Source organism: Rhinopithecus roxellana, chromosome 9 (genome assembly GCF_007565055.1).
Source record: "Rhinopithecus roxellana isolate Shanxi Qingling chromosome 9, ASM756505v1, whole genome shotgun sequence".
Taxonomy (NCBI): domain Eukaryota; kingdom Metazoa; phylum Chordata; class Mammalia; order Primates; family Cercopithecidae; genus Rhinopithecus; species Rhinopithecus roxellana.
Window position 1 is genome coordinate 84,870,814 of NC_044557.1, and position 15,434 is coordinate 84,886,247.

The following is a 15,434-nucleotide window of genomic DNA, read 5'->3' on the forward strand; positions in this document are numbered from 1 at the left end:
ATGGTCTCGATCTCCTGACCTCGTGATCCGCCCGTCTCGGCCTCCCAAAGTGCTGGGATTACAGGCTTGAGCCACCGCGCCCGGCCCAGACCCGACAATGTTCTAAAGAAGATAATTGCAGCCTGTGGGCTCAGCCCTGCGGCAGCAGGGAGGCTGCTCCAGAGTAAAGAAACCCTCCTCTCCCAGAACTTTCAATGGCTCCCCGTTGCAGCACTCTGGTACACATAGAGGCTGCTGAGACTCAGTGTGGAAGTCCCCTGCCCATTCCCAGCTTTGCTCCCCAGGAAGTATTCTGATGGCCTCCTGTCCCTCTGCCCATCTGGGCTGCCTGCCTCCCATTATACCTCCCTCTGCCCCTTCCAGGAAGCCTTCCCAGACTGCATCCCTCCCCAGCAGGCTGCATCAGGACCTCAGGACCCACCTACTCTCTCCTGTTGTTCTGCATTGCAACCAGCCTGAGCTTGGGGAGGCCCAGCGCCTCCTCTGGGGAGCCTTCCCTGAGTCTCCGGTGTGCAGCACAACCCGCTCAGCAGGCCCTCGGTGCTCAGGTGGCTTGAAGATTAAAGTGTGAGTATGAACAGAAGCACATGGGATGGGAAAGAGAGGAGATGGCGCTCTCGGCAGAGGAGACAGTACATGGTCCCAACCACTCCTCGACAACCCTGCTGCCACCCCAGGCTGGCCACAAGGCCTCCCGACTCTGAGGCTGTCTAAGGGGAGTGGCCCTCCAGCAGCCCTCTGGGATCAAGCCTGTCAATGAGCTCACGCTTCCTCCAGCACTGAGGTCCGGGAGCCATGTGCTCTCCCCACCTGCTGGCCTGGGTCACATCCAGGTCTTTCCCACACACCCAACCCCATATGCCACGTGCCGCCAGTGCGTGGGTGCAAACAGAGGCCCAGATGCCAGGCATGCAGGCTCTCGGTCATGGGCACACATGGACACAGCCAGACCCAGGACACATGCAAAACAGAGAACCATGCAGGAACCTAGGCTTGCGTAGGCTGAAGCCTCCGTGCACATGCCCGCTCCCGGGAAGGAACCTGGGCTTTCATGTGTTCCCACCTCCTGCCCCGTACACAGCACACACAAGTGCCAGCCACTGTCTCCTGGATAGTACAGCTGAGGCTCAGCCCCTTCGTGCCTCAGTTTTCCCCTCATGCCCCGCACACAGCACACACAAGTGCCAGCCACCCTCTCCTGGATGGTGCAGCTGAGGCTCAGCCCCTCTGTGCCTCAGTTTCCCACCTCCTGCTCTGCACACGACACACACAAGTGCCAGCCACCATCTCCTAGATGGTGCAGCTGAGGCTCAGCCCCTCTGTGCCTCAGTTTCCCCCTCTGTCTCCAGTGGGTGTGGGAACTCTGGCACCCCAGGCCCCTCCGTGCCGCAGTTTCTCCTTCTGTTTCCAGTGGGTGTGGGGACTCCGGCGCCCCAGGCACCCTCCCTCAGGCTCTGAGCCTTGGCTCCTCCTGGGGGCGGGGAAGGAGCCTGCCCCGCCCCCACCCTGCCTTTGCCCAAAAGGAGCCCCAAGCGCTGGCCTGACGTCAGGCCCTAGGAAGGCGAGGTCCAGGCTGCATGCAGATCTGAGAGCTGAGGACTCACATCTCCAGCCTGCCTGGGTGAAGCACGGTAAGTGCCCCTGTAGGCTGGCCCCAGCCTCCCTCTCCCCAGCTCCCCTAGACAGGAGGCTCCTGAGCTGCTCCCTGCCGGGGTTCTCACTCCCAGCCAAGCAGGAGTGGGAAGGGAAGGTCAAAGAAACTGCCTCCAGATCCAGTCTGGGGAGAGCTCAGAGCAGGTCCTGCCTGACAGGGAGCCATTTCTCATATGAGAAAACGGAGACCCAAGGGAGAACGCGGACGCGAGCTGGGCCGGTTGCATAAGGGGGAGCTGGCTGCCCACCTAATTCTGGATTTCATTCATTCACTCATTCATCCCTCCAATCAACACTCATTGAGCATCTGCTGGGCTCCCAGAGCTGGGTCTTGGTTTCCTTACCTGGCAAGGCAGCAGGGTTGCCCACAGGCCAGGCTGGGGACAGAGCTGGGGAGCCTCAGAGGCTCTTGGCAGGCTCTGGGGCCTCAGCCACCACCACCCCGCAGCTGGGGCAGGGCCATGGTGAAGGCTTTGTAGACATGGGCTCCAATGCCATGTTCCCTCTTCAGAGTGCCCGTCCTGCCATCCCACAGCTCAGACCCTCTGCAGCAGCCTTGGTGCTTTCTCTACCCCTTAGGGGTGGGGAAACTGAGGCCCAGGGAAGCCTTGCTTGCCAGCCCCCAATGTGGACCTGGAAGCTGGCTCCAGCCCTGCGAAGCTCGCAATGGGGCTGCGCTGTGAGAAGGCGGCGGGACAGGGTCCCGAGGGGGCAGAGGGCTGGGAACTGGCCAGCAGCCAGGGTGCTGGCGGGGCAGACGTGGAGCAGCTGGCGACCTTGCAGGACGGGGAATGCACCCCACAGGAGGCTGGGCCTGTCCACTTGCCCTGTCTTCTTCCTTCAACAGCTGGCCATCCTGGGGCTTCCCTCCCCTCTCCCCACAGGACTCATCCAGTCGCTGGGCTCCGGGGCGGTCTGCTGAGTGGCCGTGGGCAAGTGGCTGCCCCTCTCTGAGCCACACGGTGCAGGCCCATTAGCAAAGGTGGGGTCTGTGGCTGGAGGGCCGGGCGTGGGGGTCATGCAGTTTGGACGGTTTCTGAGCAGCTCCTGGGGTCCACGGGGTGGTCTCGTTGTCTTCTTGTTAAGTAGTGTTAGCATCTCCTCTTTATAGATGAGGAAACTGAGGCTCAAAGAGATCTGAGGGGTCTTTTAAAATCATTTGCTCGGTCACTCAGCAGTGACTCAGTGACTCAGAGGGGCCAGCCAAGGCCAGGGCCCCTGAGGCACTCCAGTTCAGTGAGGGAAGCACAACGAACAGGAAAGCAGGGACGCAGGGCACTGCGCGTGGCAGGGCACTGCAAAGGGAGCCAGGCGGTGCAGGTGTGCGGGGCTGCGGGCTCAGGAGGGCCTCCCTGAGGAGGGACGTCCGGGCCCAAAGAAGCTTAAGCTGACCCCTCACCATACGTCCAGAAGCCCTCCCCACACCCCTGGCGTCTCACAGAGCCCTGAACACAGACTCTCCTTCCCACCTCTGGCCCTTCATGCTCACTGTGCCCTTCCCGCTGCCAGGAACACTGTTCCCTCTGATCCTCCCGAGGCCCATCCCAGCCGTGACCAGTCACCTCTCACCCTACCCCGAACTGTGAGATCGGAAAGGTGGGGCCAGGTCTGCCTGGGACCCCTTTGTACCCCCAGCTATGGGGTCTAAGTCCCAGTCTGACACCTCCAAAGTGCACGGGGCTGTGTGGCCTGGGGCCTCTGATTCCCTCTGCACACAGGGCTGGGCACAGCAGAAGGCGGATCCCGGGCACTGGGACAAAGGGCCAGCAGGCAGATTGAGGCAGAGCTCAGCCCCTCCTGCACCCCAGCTGGGTGAGCCCGGGCACATGACTTAGCCCCTCCGTATTAGTTTCCCACAGGCACAGTGGGGCTGGAAACGCCCACCCAGGGGCATCTTGAGGGAATCAATGAGACCCTGGGAAGGATAAGCCCAGCAGGTGCCCTTCGAATTGCAGGATCATAGCTCTCCCCCTGGGGCAGGGGCATCCAGGGCACTAGGGCGTCAGAGGGGCTCAGGGAGGGCCCTGTGGGATAGTGACTGTGGGTGCCCGAAGCCTTCACCAGGTGGCACAGGCAGAGGAACAGCATTCCAGGCAGAGGGAACAGCACATGCAGAGGGAACAGCACACACAGAGGGAACAGGCTGAGAGGACCAGGCTGAGGATCTTCAGGCGAAAGGACCAGGCTGAGGCCAGGCAGGTGCACATGACAGAATATGCCCATCCCAACAGCTGCTGGAGAGGCTGAGGCTGGGGAGGGGATTTCAGGGGCTACTGCAGCTACAGCTTTCCCAGCTAGAGGTGAGCAATGAACCTGGTGATGGGGAGGCAGGGAGGGGCCGGCAGGTGACATGCAGTACCTCCAATGGCCATGCCCCTCCCAGAGACACTGGTGTTTCCATCAAAGCCACGGTCTCAACAAAAGGGTTCTCAGCTGGTGGAACTGAGGCAGAGTCAGGCCAGATGGGGACCACGTGTCCTTCCCCACAGAGCTCAGTCCGTGCCCACCAGCAACATCTCTCTCTGCACGGGGGTGGAGGGAGCCCTGGCCTGTGGGTGTGGGGGCTGGGGAGAAAGACTTAGCTTCTGGCCAGGGCCACCTGGGACCTGCTAGGTGACCTGGGGTGAGTCTGACCCCATTTGGAGAGCTCAGCAAGCACCTACCCACCTCTGGGTGGAAGAAACAGAGGCTCAGACTTTGTCAAAAACAGTAAGTGATATTCAAAAGCAGATGCCGTGAAACCAAGAATAATCATAAAAATAAACAGGCAGACAGTTCCCCCAGTCATGGCTATTTTAGCCTTGGAAGGCCATGAGGGCCACCCCATCTGGGGTGCAGGCTCAAGCACACACAGACCCGTGGGCACACATGTGGCCTCAGGGCCTCGAGAATCCCCTTGGGCACAAACTCCTGGTCCAGAGATGCCTAATCCAGCCCCTCTGCTCCCCAGCCTGCGCCGCGCTCCACTCCGGCCTGCGCTGGGTCCTGCCAGCGGACCTGGGTCTGATTCCCAGCCCCACCAGCTCCATGCTGGGTAACCGTGAGGACACCACTCACCCTCTGGGCCTCCGGTTCCTCATCTGTAACAGCTGGGACTGCTGTGTGGATGCTCAGAGCCCCTCTGTGGGGAAAAGGCTGGGCCCATCCTCCACACCTCCACAGGCAGCACACAGGGTCCTGAGCCAGACCCCCAGGCAGGCTCAACAGTCACCCTGGGCCACCTGCTGCCCTGGGGCCGGGGCCACTCTGCTGCCTGGTCTCACATGTGGCAGGACAGAGGCAGACAGGCTGCTGGGCAGCCAAGAGAGAACTACCAGGTTGGGGGGTGGGTTTGAGAGGAGCCCAGGGAAGTAAGGACACAGCCCTCCCCACCCACCTGCCAAGGAGGGAGGCTGACATGACCCTGGTGCCCCCCTGGAGACCTCTGGGTAGGTGCCAGCACCCCAAGTCCGGGAATCTGGCCTTCCATGGCCTGGTGCCCAGCAGAAATTCAACAAGCTGTGGGTGGGGGCAGGGAGGCAGCAGCCCCCATCAGTGCTCTGGGCACGGAGTAGTGGCGTGGCCATTGGGATGTATGGAGCAGGAATCCCCGGGGAGGGGACAAGGTCAGATAACTTCCATGCTCGATGCTCATTCCCACCCCTTGGAAGGTTCCCAGGACCGTGAGCTTCACAAAGGCTCTGAGAAGTCCTGTGCTGAGCACCCGTGTTGGTCCTGGCCTCTCCCCCGCTGTGAGCAGGCTGGTCCAGACAGGGCCCCATCCAGGAGCCAAAACCAGGAGCCTCCAGTGCTCTGATATCACACGTCTCCCATGTTGGGGGTATCTGTGGTGTTTCTCACTTAGTCCAGACACCCTGCCTGATTTCATTCATTCATTCAACAAATATGGCTCCCAAAGTCCCAGGTGAGGGAACTGGGGCTCCCAGTGACGAAATGATTTGCCCGAGGCCTCGAAGGTGGTGGGTGGTAGAACTGGCTTGCGAACCAAAGACCATTGCCATCAAGAGAGGTGATGGGACCAGGTGCAATAGCTCATGCCTGTAATCCCAGCACTTTGGGAGGCCAATGTGGGTGGATCACTTGAGACCAGGAGTTTGAGACTAGCCTGGCCAACATGGTGAAACCCCATCTCTACCAAAAATACAAAAATTAGCCAGGTGTGGCGTGGGCACCTGTAATCCCAGCTATTCCGGAGGCTGAGGCATGAGAATCACTTGAACCCAGGAAATGGAGGTTGCAGTGAGCAGAGATTTCACCACTGCACTCTGTCTCCAAAAACAAAGCAAAAAAAAAAAAAAAAAGAAAAAGAAAAAAGAAAGATAAAGCAAGCAAGAAAGAATGGTGATGGGAGATAGAGGGTGGGAAGGAATGTAAGTGTGGGCACAATGGTCAGAGTGATTGGGACGGGCTTCCTGGAGGAGGTGTCAGCCTTGCTCGGCTGGGAGGACTTGTGGGTAGTAAGGATGGGGCTGGGAGTGGAAGCCAACTCCCGACCAGTACCAAGACACTAGGTAGGTAGGTTTCAGAGGGGGCCAGGCCAGGTGGCATTCACCCTGAATGCCAGGGTGAGAAACCAGGCCACACTTTGCCAGCCTTGATGGGGCTTTCTCAGGGCGTTCATGCAGCCCAAGGGGAAGACAGGTGCTGCTCTCTGCCAGGCCAATCTGGGTGCTGGGCTGGTAGAACAGATGGGAGCCCTGCCCCCACCCACAGCCCTGCCTTGAGATGCTCAGAGTCCAGTGGGGAAACCTGCAGCACACAGCAGCGCCACAGGATGAGTCCCAGGCTTGAGGAAGCGCAGGGTGCCCTGGGAGGACGCACCAGGGAGAGGCAGCCCAGGCAGGAAGAAGAAGGCTTCCTTAAGGAGGCAAGTCCAGGGGGAAGGCCTAAAAATGGGCACGAATAAGCCGAAAGGGAGAGAGCAGGAACAGCTTGGGGACGGGCCCGGAGGGCGCGTGGAGTGTTTAGGCCCCGCTAGCAGATTCCTCTGCAGAAGCATCAGTCAGGTGCAGTGACTGGAGAGTCACGTCCCCAGCCCTGCCCAGCAGTCTAGGCCTCAGGCCCCTCCCAGGGAGAACCCCCGAGCCAGCGACAGTCCCACCTTGGAAGGCTGTTTTGCGATGTGATACCTATGGGGAGGGCATGACGGGCATCCTCCTTTACCCTCTGCCCCCTCCCCTGGAGGAGTCAGCAAAGCCTTGAAAGGCTGGGGCTCTCAGCTGTGTGCCCACCTGGAGGGGTGGGGGCTCGGGGCTCAAGAGGTGGGCCAGAAACAGAAAAGAAAGAGATGCCACAGCGCACCTGCCCCTGCCCCACCACACCTGCAGCTGGTGCTCCGTCTCAGCCATGGACCAAGACAGCCCTGCAGGGCAGCGTGTCCGGCCATTCCTACTTCACAGGAGGAGAGACTGAGGCTCAGAGAGAACCCACCCAGGTCAGAGCCCTCCCTCGTGCTGGCAGGGGCAGTGAGTAGTGTGGGAGCTGGACCTGGTCTAGGCTGCTCGCCCACTCGCCCTGAGCCCCCGCTGGCAGCTTGTCCCATCCTTTCATCACTTCCTGTGCCTGAACCCCTACTCTGGGCTGGCACATCAGGACAGGAACCCCCAAGGAAGATTCTATTTTGCCCACTCTACAGATGAGGAAACTGAGGCTCAGAGACTGTAAGGCCACATAGTCCCTTCAGAGATGGAGCCAGGCTTTGGCAGGGCCATCCAGGCCAGAGCCGGGGCTCCATGGCCACACTCCAGGTGCCCACCTTGCTGAGTCTCCACTCACTGACTCTCAGCCCTGGAGAGCAGGCCCTTGTTCCCTCTGTTCTGTCCCCAAGGAAGTACTTGTGTATGGGTAGGGAGCAGAGCAGGCTTGGGCCAGTGGGGAAGAGAAACCTCCCAGCCCTGGCACAGCCTCCAGGCCCTGAGCCCCAGTACCATGGCAGCACGGTCAGGACATGGTGCCAGCCCCTGCCTACAGGGCTCTGGCCAGTTGGCCCCAGCCATGGAGTCTGCTGTCTCAGACAGGCCCAGGGTACCTGCCAGGAAAGAGGGAGGAGACAGGGCCATCTCCCCCACACCCAGGTTTGGCTTGAGGACAGGGCCCTGCCTCCCCTCTCTGGCCAGCTCTGAGGGTAAGACCATGCCTCTCCCCTCAGTCCAGGCTCCCAGGGTGAGGCAGAGCTGTGGAAGGCACAAGTGACCCCATTTAGCAGATGAGGACGGTCAGGCTCACTGACCAGGCCCAGGTCTCGGCTGAGGGAGTGGCAGAGCTGGACTCAAACCTGGGTCTCTGTGCTGGTGACTGCTCGTCACCCGGGCCCTCCAGAAAGCAGAGTCTGTGCCTCTTCTGCAGGCAGAGCCAGGCAGTCCCGGGAGGGGCAGAACTTTCTCCTTTCCCCAGTCGCTCGCCAGGGGGCCACTTCCATGGGCCCGTGAAGGGTCTGGAGTCCCCGCCTGCGTTCCTCCTCCTTCTGAACAAAGAGGGTGGTGAGTGGGAGCCCAAGAGAGGCCCCTTAATAATCGAATCCGGACATCCGTCACTGTGGGAGGCGGGTGGGGACTGACAATATGGAGACAGAGACAGCCAGACGAAGCTGGGAGAGGAGGGCAGAGACAGGGACAGAAGGTCTGGGCCGAGGGCCCAGGTCGTGGCTGGGATCAGGGCTCAGAGTGCCACAGGAATCAACGCCCATTGTGCTATTAGGATTGGGGTCAGTGTGTGACCAGGGTCAAGTTCAGAGTGGGACAGGGATCGAGGTTCACCACCTTACTGGGATCATGGCTCAGTGTGTCACCAAGATGAGGGCTCAGCTTTGTTTGAGATCAGGGTCAGACCCTTAGTGTTGGGAATCAGCGCATGCTTTGCTAGCTCCCTCTCCTCACCGTTGTGGCCTCTGGGGTGTCCGGCACATTCTGCCTATCCCCCCAGCTCCAGAGGCCGCAGAGCCCCCACATCCCTAGCCAGGACCCCAATACCTCAGCGTTGTTGGTGAGCCTGCTGGGCTGGCCTTGGGGAGTTTTCTGGGAGGGCAGAATCCCCGGGGGCCAGCGTCACCCTGGGACTCGCTCCCAGAGGAAACGTTCTGTGTTGTTTACGATTTCTCTCTAATTGGGACACTAATATAGGCCCCGTACTGACAAATTGGAAAAGCAAAAGGCACACAGAAAGGAATCCCAAAATAGTTTTTTGGCCCTGCAGTCCCTCAGTCCAGCTGCGGAGCGTCCTGGACCTTTTCTGACAGTGTTTCATCCATAGCAGAGGAGGGACCCATCTCCTTCCGGGTACCTTCTGGGGCTCCTGAAGCCCACAGCCCCGAGATGCCAGGTTCCCAGCCCCCATGTGCCCAGCCTCCTCCCCTCCCCTGGCTGCCTGCTGTGCCTCAAACCCCCTGTCTCTGGTGGCCCACCAGGGCTGAGGGAGGACTGATCTATTCATCCAACAAATGCACCCATCAATGCCCCTGTGTCAGGGCCTGGAGATAGAGAGCTTGCTTGCAGTCGGGGGGAGCTGGGAGCTGAGCCTGGGCCCTTGTGTGGTGGGGGTGGCAGGAGGGGCTGGACACAGGCCTGGGCAGCACTTGACTCCTCCCACCCAGGGAGGTAGCACGCACCCAGGGCTGGGGTCCCAGAGGCAGAGGGCATGCTGGGTGACCTCATGCAGGCACTGACCTCTCTGACCCTGAGGAAGAAGGTGGCCACCGACTGGAGGGACCTGGCCTCTGAAAGCAAGAGTTCCTTGCTGCCCTGAGCCAGGCCAGGGGCTGTTTGAAGTCAGGGCTCATTGTTCCCCAGGGGTGCGATGGGGCCACACATTGGTCAGAGGGAGTGGCCGGGTGCAGAGTGTTTACAGCAGGCAGCCACCAGGAGGGGAAGGGGCAAGGGTCCTCCCTTTTCCAGCAGGTGGGGGAAGGGCGCTATGCAGAAGAAACAGCCCACGAGCCTCCCCACCCTGCCTTACCCCAAAGGCTTCTCCTTTCTCCTGAAAAAGCCAGAAATGCCCTTATTTGGAGGGTCAGCCCAGCTCTAGGGTGGGGGTAGGGCCGTTAACCCTTCATTTATAAATAGAGGGATAAATCACTGCCGAGTTAAACACGCCAGGGCAGGAACATAAACAGAGTGGGTGGCTCCGGCACAGCCCCTCACCCGCTCCCCACCCCGGCCCCCCTGCCCAGGCCAGACGGGAGCTTGGTGTTTATTTGACTCACACCCTGGCTCCAGGCTTCAGCCCCAGCCAGCCACCGCACAGGGGCCTCTGTCTCCTTTTCTGTGGGTTGGGGGGATTATAGAGGTGCCTGCCTCTCAGGGACAGTAGGAGCCTGGGGTGCCCAGTGGGACTGGACCTTGGCTCCCATCCAGCCCCACTGGACAGTCTAGTTCCCTTTGTGAAAGCCCCTCATGAGGACCCCTGTCCAGGGCATTGACCTGACGCTGGCCTGGGAGGAGGGGAGAACAGATGGGTGGTCCTGGAGGATGGGGGCCATGACGGTGGGTGTGGGGACAGGGGAGTGGGCAGGGCAGTCAGAGGTCCCCACCACCAGCAAGGCTCTGGCCCAGCAGAACTGGTTCCTCGGCCACCAACTCTGCTGGTGCTGCTGTGCTGACCCGCTTGCTTCATCACCCCATCAGCAACGCCATCACAGTCATATAGATGAGGAAGCAGGTAGAGAGGCTACATGGCCTACTCGAGCACGCACACTAGTCAGTGGCACAGCCGGGCCTGGAGCCAGGCCCTGGAACTGCACCCTGGAGCCCCGTGGTCGTGCCCTTATCAGCTCTCCATCCTGAGGACAGCCCTGCACTGCACATGTTTCCACCTCCTCCTCCTGCCAGGATGGTCGCAGAAACCTCCACATTTTGTCAAGGCTCCATGCTGGCCAGTGCCAGGGCTGGAATTTGAACCCGTGTCTGAATCTGAAAGCCTGTGTCTTTTCTGCTGACGACCGAGCCTCCCTCTGGGTAGAGCCAAGGGAGCAGGCATTTGAGGCCCCAGGCCAGGCGAGGGCATGGAGGTGGGGGCTGCTGGGCGTGCAGGGGCAGATGGGCTGGCTGAGTTCCGGGCCTCAGGGCAGGGCTTAAGGCCAGGCTGGCGCCTGGGGTGACCTGGTCTCCTTGCTTCCAGGCCTGGGGTGTGCAGGCTGCCGTCATGCCCTCTGTGTCTCCAGTGGGGCCTTCGGCCGGGGCAGTCCCCAATGCCACCGCAGTGACAACAGTGTGGACCAATGCCAGCGGGCTGGAGGTACCCCTGTTCCACCTGTTTGCCCGGCTGGACGAGGAGCTGCATGGCACCTTCCCGGGCCTGTGGCTGGCACTGATGGCAGTGCACGGAGCCATCTTCCTGGTGGGGCTGGTGCTCAACGGGCTGGCGCTGTACGTCTTCTGCTGCCGCACCCAGGCCAAGACACCATCAGTCATCTACACCATCAACCTGGTGGTGACCGATCTGCTGGTGGGGCTGTCCCTGCCCACGCGCTTCGCTGTGTACTACGGCGCCAGGGGCTGCCTGCACTGCGCCTTCCCGCACGTCCTCGGTTACTTCCTCAACATGCACTGCTCCATCCTCTTCCTCACCTGCATCTGTGTGGACCGCTACCTGGCCATCGTGCGGCCCGAAGGCTCCCGCCGCTGCCGCCAGCCTGCCTGTGCCAGGGCTGTGTGCGCCTTTGTGTGGCTGGCCGCCGGTGCTGTGACCCTGTCGGTGCTGGGCATGACGGGCGGCCGGCCCTGCTGCCGTGTCTTCGCGCTGACTGTCCTGGAGTTCCTTCTGCCCCTGCTGGTCATCAGCGTGTTCACCGGCCGTATCATGTGTGCACTGTCGCGGCCAGGTCTTCTCCGCCAGGGCCGCCAGCGCCGCATGCGGGCCATGCAGCTCTTGCTCACGGTGCTCATCATTTTTCTCGTCTGCTTCACGCCCTTCCATGCCCGCCAGGTGGCCGTGGCGCTGTGGCCCGACATGCCACACCACGCGAGCCTCGTGGTCTACCACGTGGCTGTGACCCTCAGCAGCCTCAACAGCTGCATGGACCCCATCGTCTACTGCTTCGTCACCAGTGGCTTCCAGGCCACCGTCCGTGGCCTCTTCGGCCAGCACAGAGGAGAGCGTGAGCCCAGCAGCGGTGATGTGGTCAGCATGCACAGGAGCTCCAAGGGCTCGGGTCGTCATCACATCCTCAGTGCTGGCCCTCACGCCCTCACCCAGGCCCTCGCTAATGGGCCCGAGGCTTAGTCAGCAGGGCTCATGCCAGGGGCTGAAGGTCAGGGCTATCTGGGCATGCCAGCCTGGACACCCACCATGCCAGGGGTGGCAATTGGTTTCATCTCGATTGATTGGTGATGGCTACCCAGAGCACTGCATTGAGTCTAAGGCCACTGTGCTGTGGTTGATTAGCAATGTCTGCCACTGGCTCCAGATGGGATGTGGCGGCCTGAATGCCAGTGATTTGCTGTTCCTGGGGTATCGCGTGTCCCCTGAAAACTCACAGGGGTAGCCAGGAGCTGCTTCTCACTTTGGCCAGTTTGTCTCCAGAAGGAGTTCCTCAGAAAAAAAGACAAAGTGGATTCCATTGATTAGAAGGATGAGATGAAAAAGGACAAAGATTATTTAGGTACTCAGAATTCCCAAGAGAGTTAACAACAACAATGCTCCCTCCAACACCCACACAGGAGGAAAAACAAGGACAGAAAGCAAAGGCCAGGGAGCATTCATGTTGCATTAACGGAGGTGCGGGGGGGGTGCATGTCTCTGCAAGACCCCCCCCACCTGAGGCCTCCGTGAATTGCACGATAGAACAGCAGACACCCACAGGCCGCTCTGCTGTGAGCAAGCACTTTGATAGCTGGGTTGACACTTGAACCTGCAACAACCCACAAAGAACAGGCGATTTTTCATCCATTTCTTGGTGCTGGAGGGGTCAAGTGACACACACAGGGGCCACAGCTGGGAAACGGCAGGGTCAGAATGAAAACCAGCCCCACCTCCTCCAGTGCCCTTGCACCTCCTTCCACAGAGACTGCACCATCTTCCCTAAGCCCTCACTCTAGGAACAGCCTCAGAACAGCCCAGCTGCTGCCCCAGGCAGGCGGCAGTGCTCACTGTCCCATCCTACGGATAAGAAAACCAAAACCGAAGCCGCACAGCAACAAACCCAGGCATGCCGGGTTGCAGCCACCATCTCCCCATGCAAAGAGCCATCTTTCTCCCCTCCGGGGGCAGAGAGGTCGTGACCAGCTGCTCTGGCCCAGCTCACTATATGTCCCCATGCCTTCACTAGGGAGGGAGCTTTTCTCTGGCTGGGGCCTCTGGTCATCTCCTCGGAGCTGAACTCCAGGATTGCCTCCCATGTGCCTTCTGCCGGGTGTCCAAGCTCCCAGCCCTTTCGGGACTGGTGTATGGGGAAGGGGGTCTGTGGCGACGGAGAGGAGTGTGGGGCATCTCTGGCACTTCCGGCTCCAGGGCCCTGCCATCATACCTGGCCATAGCCACTGAAGCAGGAGAGATGGGCTCGGGTCCCCAGGCCAGGCCTTTGGCTACAGAGAAGTCCTACACACTCAGGGTGACCGTGGCCTGTGTGGCTGCGAGCAGGAGGGGGAGGAGGAGGAAAAGACTGGGGCTCCCCGACTCGGCTCGAGGCAGAGTCTCCTATCCCCACTTTAGGGTCCTGGACTTTATATCCCGCGTTACAAATGAGGAAACTGAGGCTCAGAGGGAGAAAGGGGCTTGCCAAGGGCATAGAGTGAGTGTCTGAGTCATCCAAGGCCAGTACTGTCCTCACCAACCCCAACTGTGGCCATGTGGGGCAGCTGGGGTGGGGGGTGCTGGCCCAGAGGAGGCAGAGGCGTGCCCAGCAAGGTGGTGGAACTGGGAGTGCTGCCAGGGCTGCTTCCTTCCTGGGTCCGGATGCCCAAGAAACAGTGGGTATCGCCATGGCCACCAGCATTCTTGACACTTACCAGGCACCAGGCACAATTCTGGAACCTTCCCCCAGCCCCTAGCTCTCTGGCGCTTTCAGAGAGAGGCTGTGGCTTACTAGGGACACAGGGCTCCACAAGGCAGAGGGGTCCAGAAAGGAGGCGGCTGGGGGACGGGGCTGTGCGTGCAGAAAAACCCCACTGACCCCAGGAGCAACCTTCAGGGCGGCTTTCAGGCAAGCAGGCACCACAGCGAGCGAGCCGCCATTCCCAGGGCTTTCAGGCAAGCAGGCACCACAGCGAGCGAGCCGTCATTCCCAGGGCTGCGAGTCGGCACCCACGTGGTCATGCACCTAGAGCTGAGGAGCAAGGGGTCAGGGCTCAGGTGTCCTGCTCAGCCCATGCCCGGCTGCGGGCGTCCCTTCCAGGCTTATGTGGCCCAGCAGTCCCTGAATGGACTTGCTCCTCTGGGACCCCCCCCATCCACGCTCACAAGTCATCCAGGGCCAGGGACTCTGGACTCCACTCCTCCAGGGGCTGTGGGTCCTCCTGCTCCATCTTAGGGGTTGCCCAAAGCCCCAGAGACTACCTGCCAGCTCCCACTCCTGCCCCTCAAGCAAGCTCTGCACGTGGCCTGGGGTATGACACCCCTCTGCCCTTGGTCCCACACTGTACTGTGAAGATCCCTCCAGGCCGGGGCCGCAAGGAGGCAGGGGGCAGCGGGAAGGGGTGCTCAGGCGAGGGGGAATGGCCTGGGCAAAGGTGAGGCCGAGCGCCGCCTCGCTGGGGCCAGTCAAGGGCCTTCCATGCAGCTTCCCGGCCCCCTCCCCCGCCAGTGTTTCCTGCCCCTCCTCCTCCAGTGTTCCCTGTCCTTTGGGCCTTCAGCTTCCCCGTCAGTGCCCCCCAACCTGGCTCCATTCCTGGTTGTCACTCTAATTCATGCTGAAGAGTGAATGGCTGACACTCGAGGATTGCTGTGCTCAAAGAGGAAGGGCTTGCAATTTTTCTGGAACAATCCCTCTCTTTAGGAGGAGGGCTCTCTAAGGCGGGTGAGCCAGGTCCCCCTCTTTGTCCCCGTGTCTGAAATCCCGTCATTCAACTTGGGTTCCCTGGCCTCAGAGGCTTCTCAGACTGCAAGAGGCCAGGAGGGGAAGGACCTCCTGGCCGAAGCAGGCACGTCCACTACCACTCCTGCTGGAGAGCACGGGCCGCCTGTTTTCTGTGGCCAGGGACACAGGCTTGGGGCCCATCCTCAGACCTCTGAGAACTGCCTGCCAGCCCCCCATGCAGAACCCTTGATAGGCAAGCCTCAATTTCTCCACACCCTACTCCTCTCTCTCCTCTCCTCAGCCTTATAGCTGGAGGGCAGGGGGCTGAGGGAGGGGCGCACCCCAATGCCCTGGACTGCCCCACAGCTTCCCCAGCCGCTTGCTTTGTCCTCCTGATGGCTGGCTCCTTCCCACTTCAGCCTCCTTTGTGCCCTCCTCTGAGCCCCAGGAGCTTCAAAAGTCAGACCAAGACTGTCCTTGGTCCCACAGGAGCAGAGGTGAGATCTGTGCGCGCCCCTTCTCCACACTTTCCTGGGGACAGAGCGTGAGAGTTTTGTGCCCCCTCCCCACGATCCCCCTTTCCGGATTTTCAAAACGCCCCAGTGACGTGAAATGGTGTGTGTATTTATATCCGACATCAACAATCTCCTTCACGAGATGTCCTTGTCCGGAATTAAAGCTGTTTATTCTATTCTTGCCCACGACTCTGCTCCTGCGCTGGTGGGGGGCATGGAGCTGGCGGAGGGTGTGGAGCAGGGTGGCGGCCCTACACACGCTCCAACTCCGTGTCCTGAGGACCAGCAGGGCTCCACAGGGAGGCAGTGGCCGTGGTTGT

At 60.7% G+C, this 15,434-nt stretch overlaps 1 protein-coding gene across 1 annotated transcript; it reads left to right on the top strand.

The window, feature by feature from the left end:
- The first annotated feature begins 1,545 nt into the window (after window positions 1-1,545).
- On the top strand, window positions 1,546-12,231 carry GPR20 (G protein-coupled receptor 20). Its single transcript, XM_010385460.2, has 2 exons — window positions 1,546-1,631; window positions 10,765-12,231. Exon 2 carries the CDS (start codon window positions 10,789-10,791, stop codon window positions 11,866-11,868), a length of 1,080 nt encoding a protein of 359 aa, XP_010383762.1. The 5' UTR covers window positions 1,546-1,631; window positions 10,765-10,788; the 3' UTR covers window positions 11,869-12,231.
- Window positions 12,232-15,434: the final 3,203 nt, after the last annotated feature.

What these genes read in the sequence shown, in the direction of transcription:
- GPR20 (XM_010385460.2), top strand. Translation starts at nt 10,789, where the DNA reads ATGCCCTCTGTGTCTCCAGTGGGGCCTTCGGCCGGGGCAGTCCCCAAT.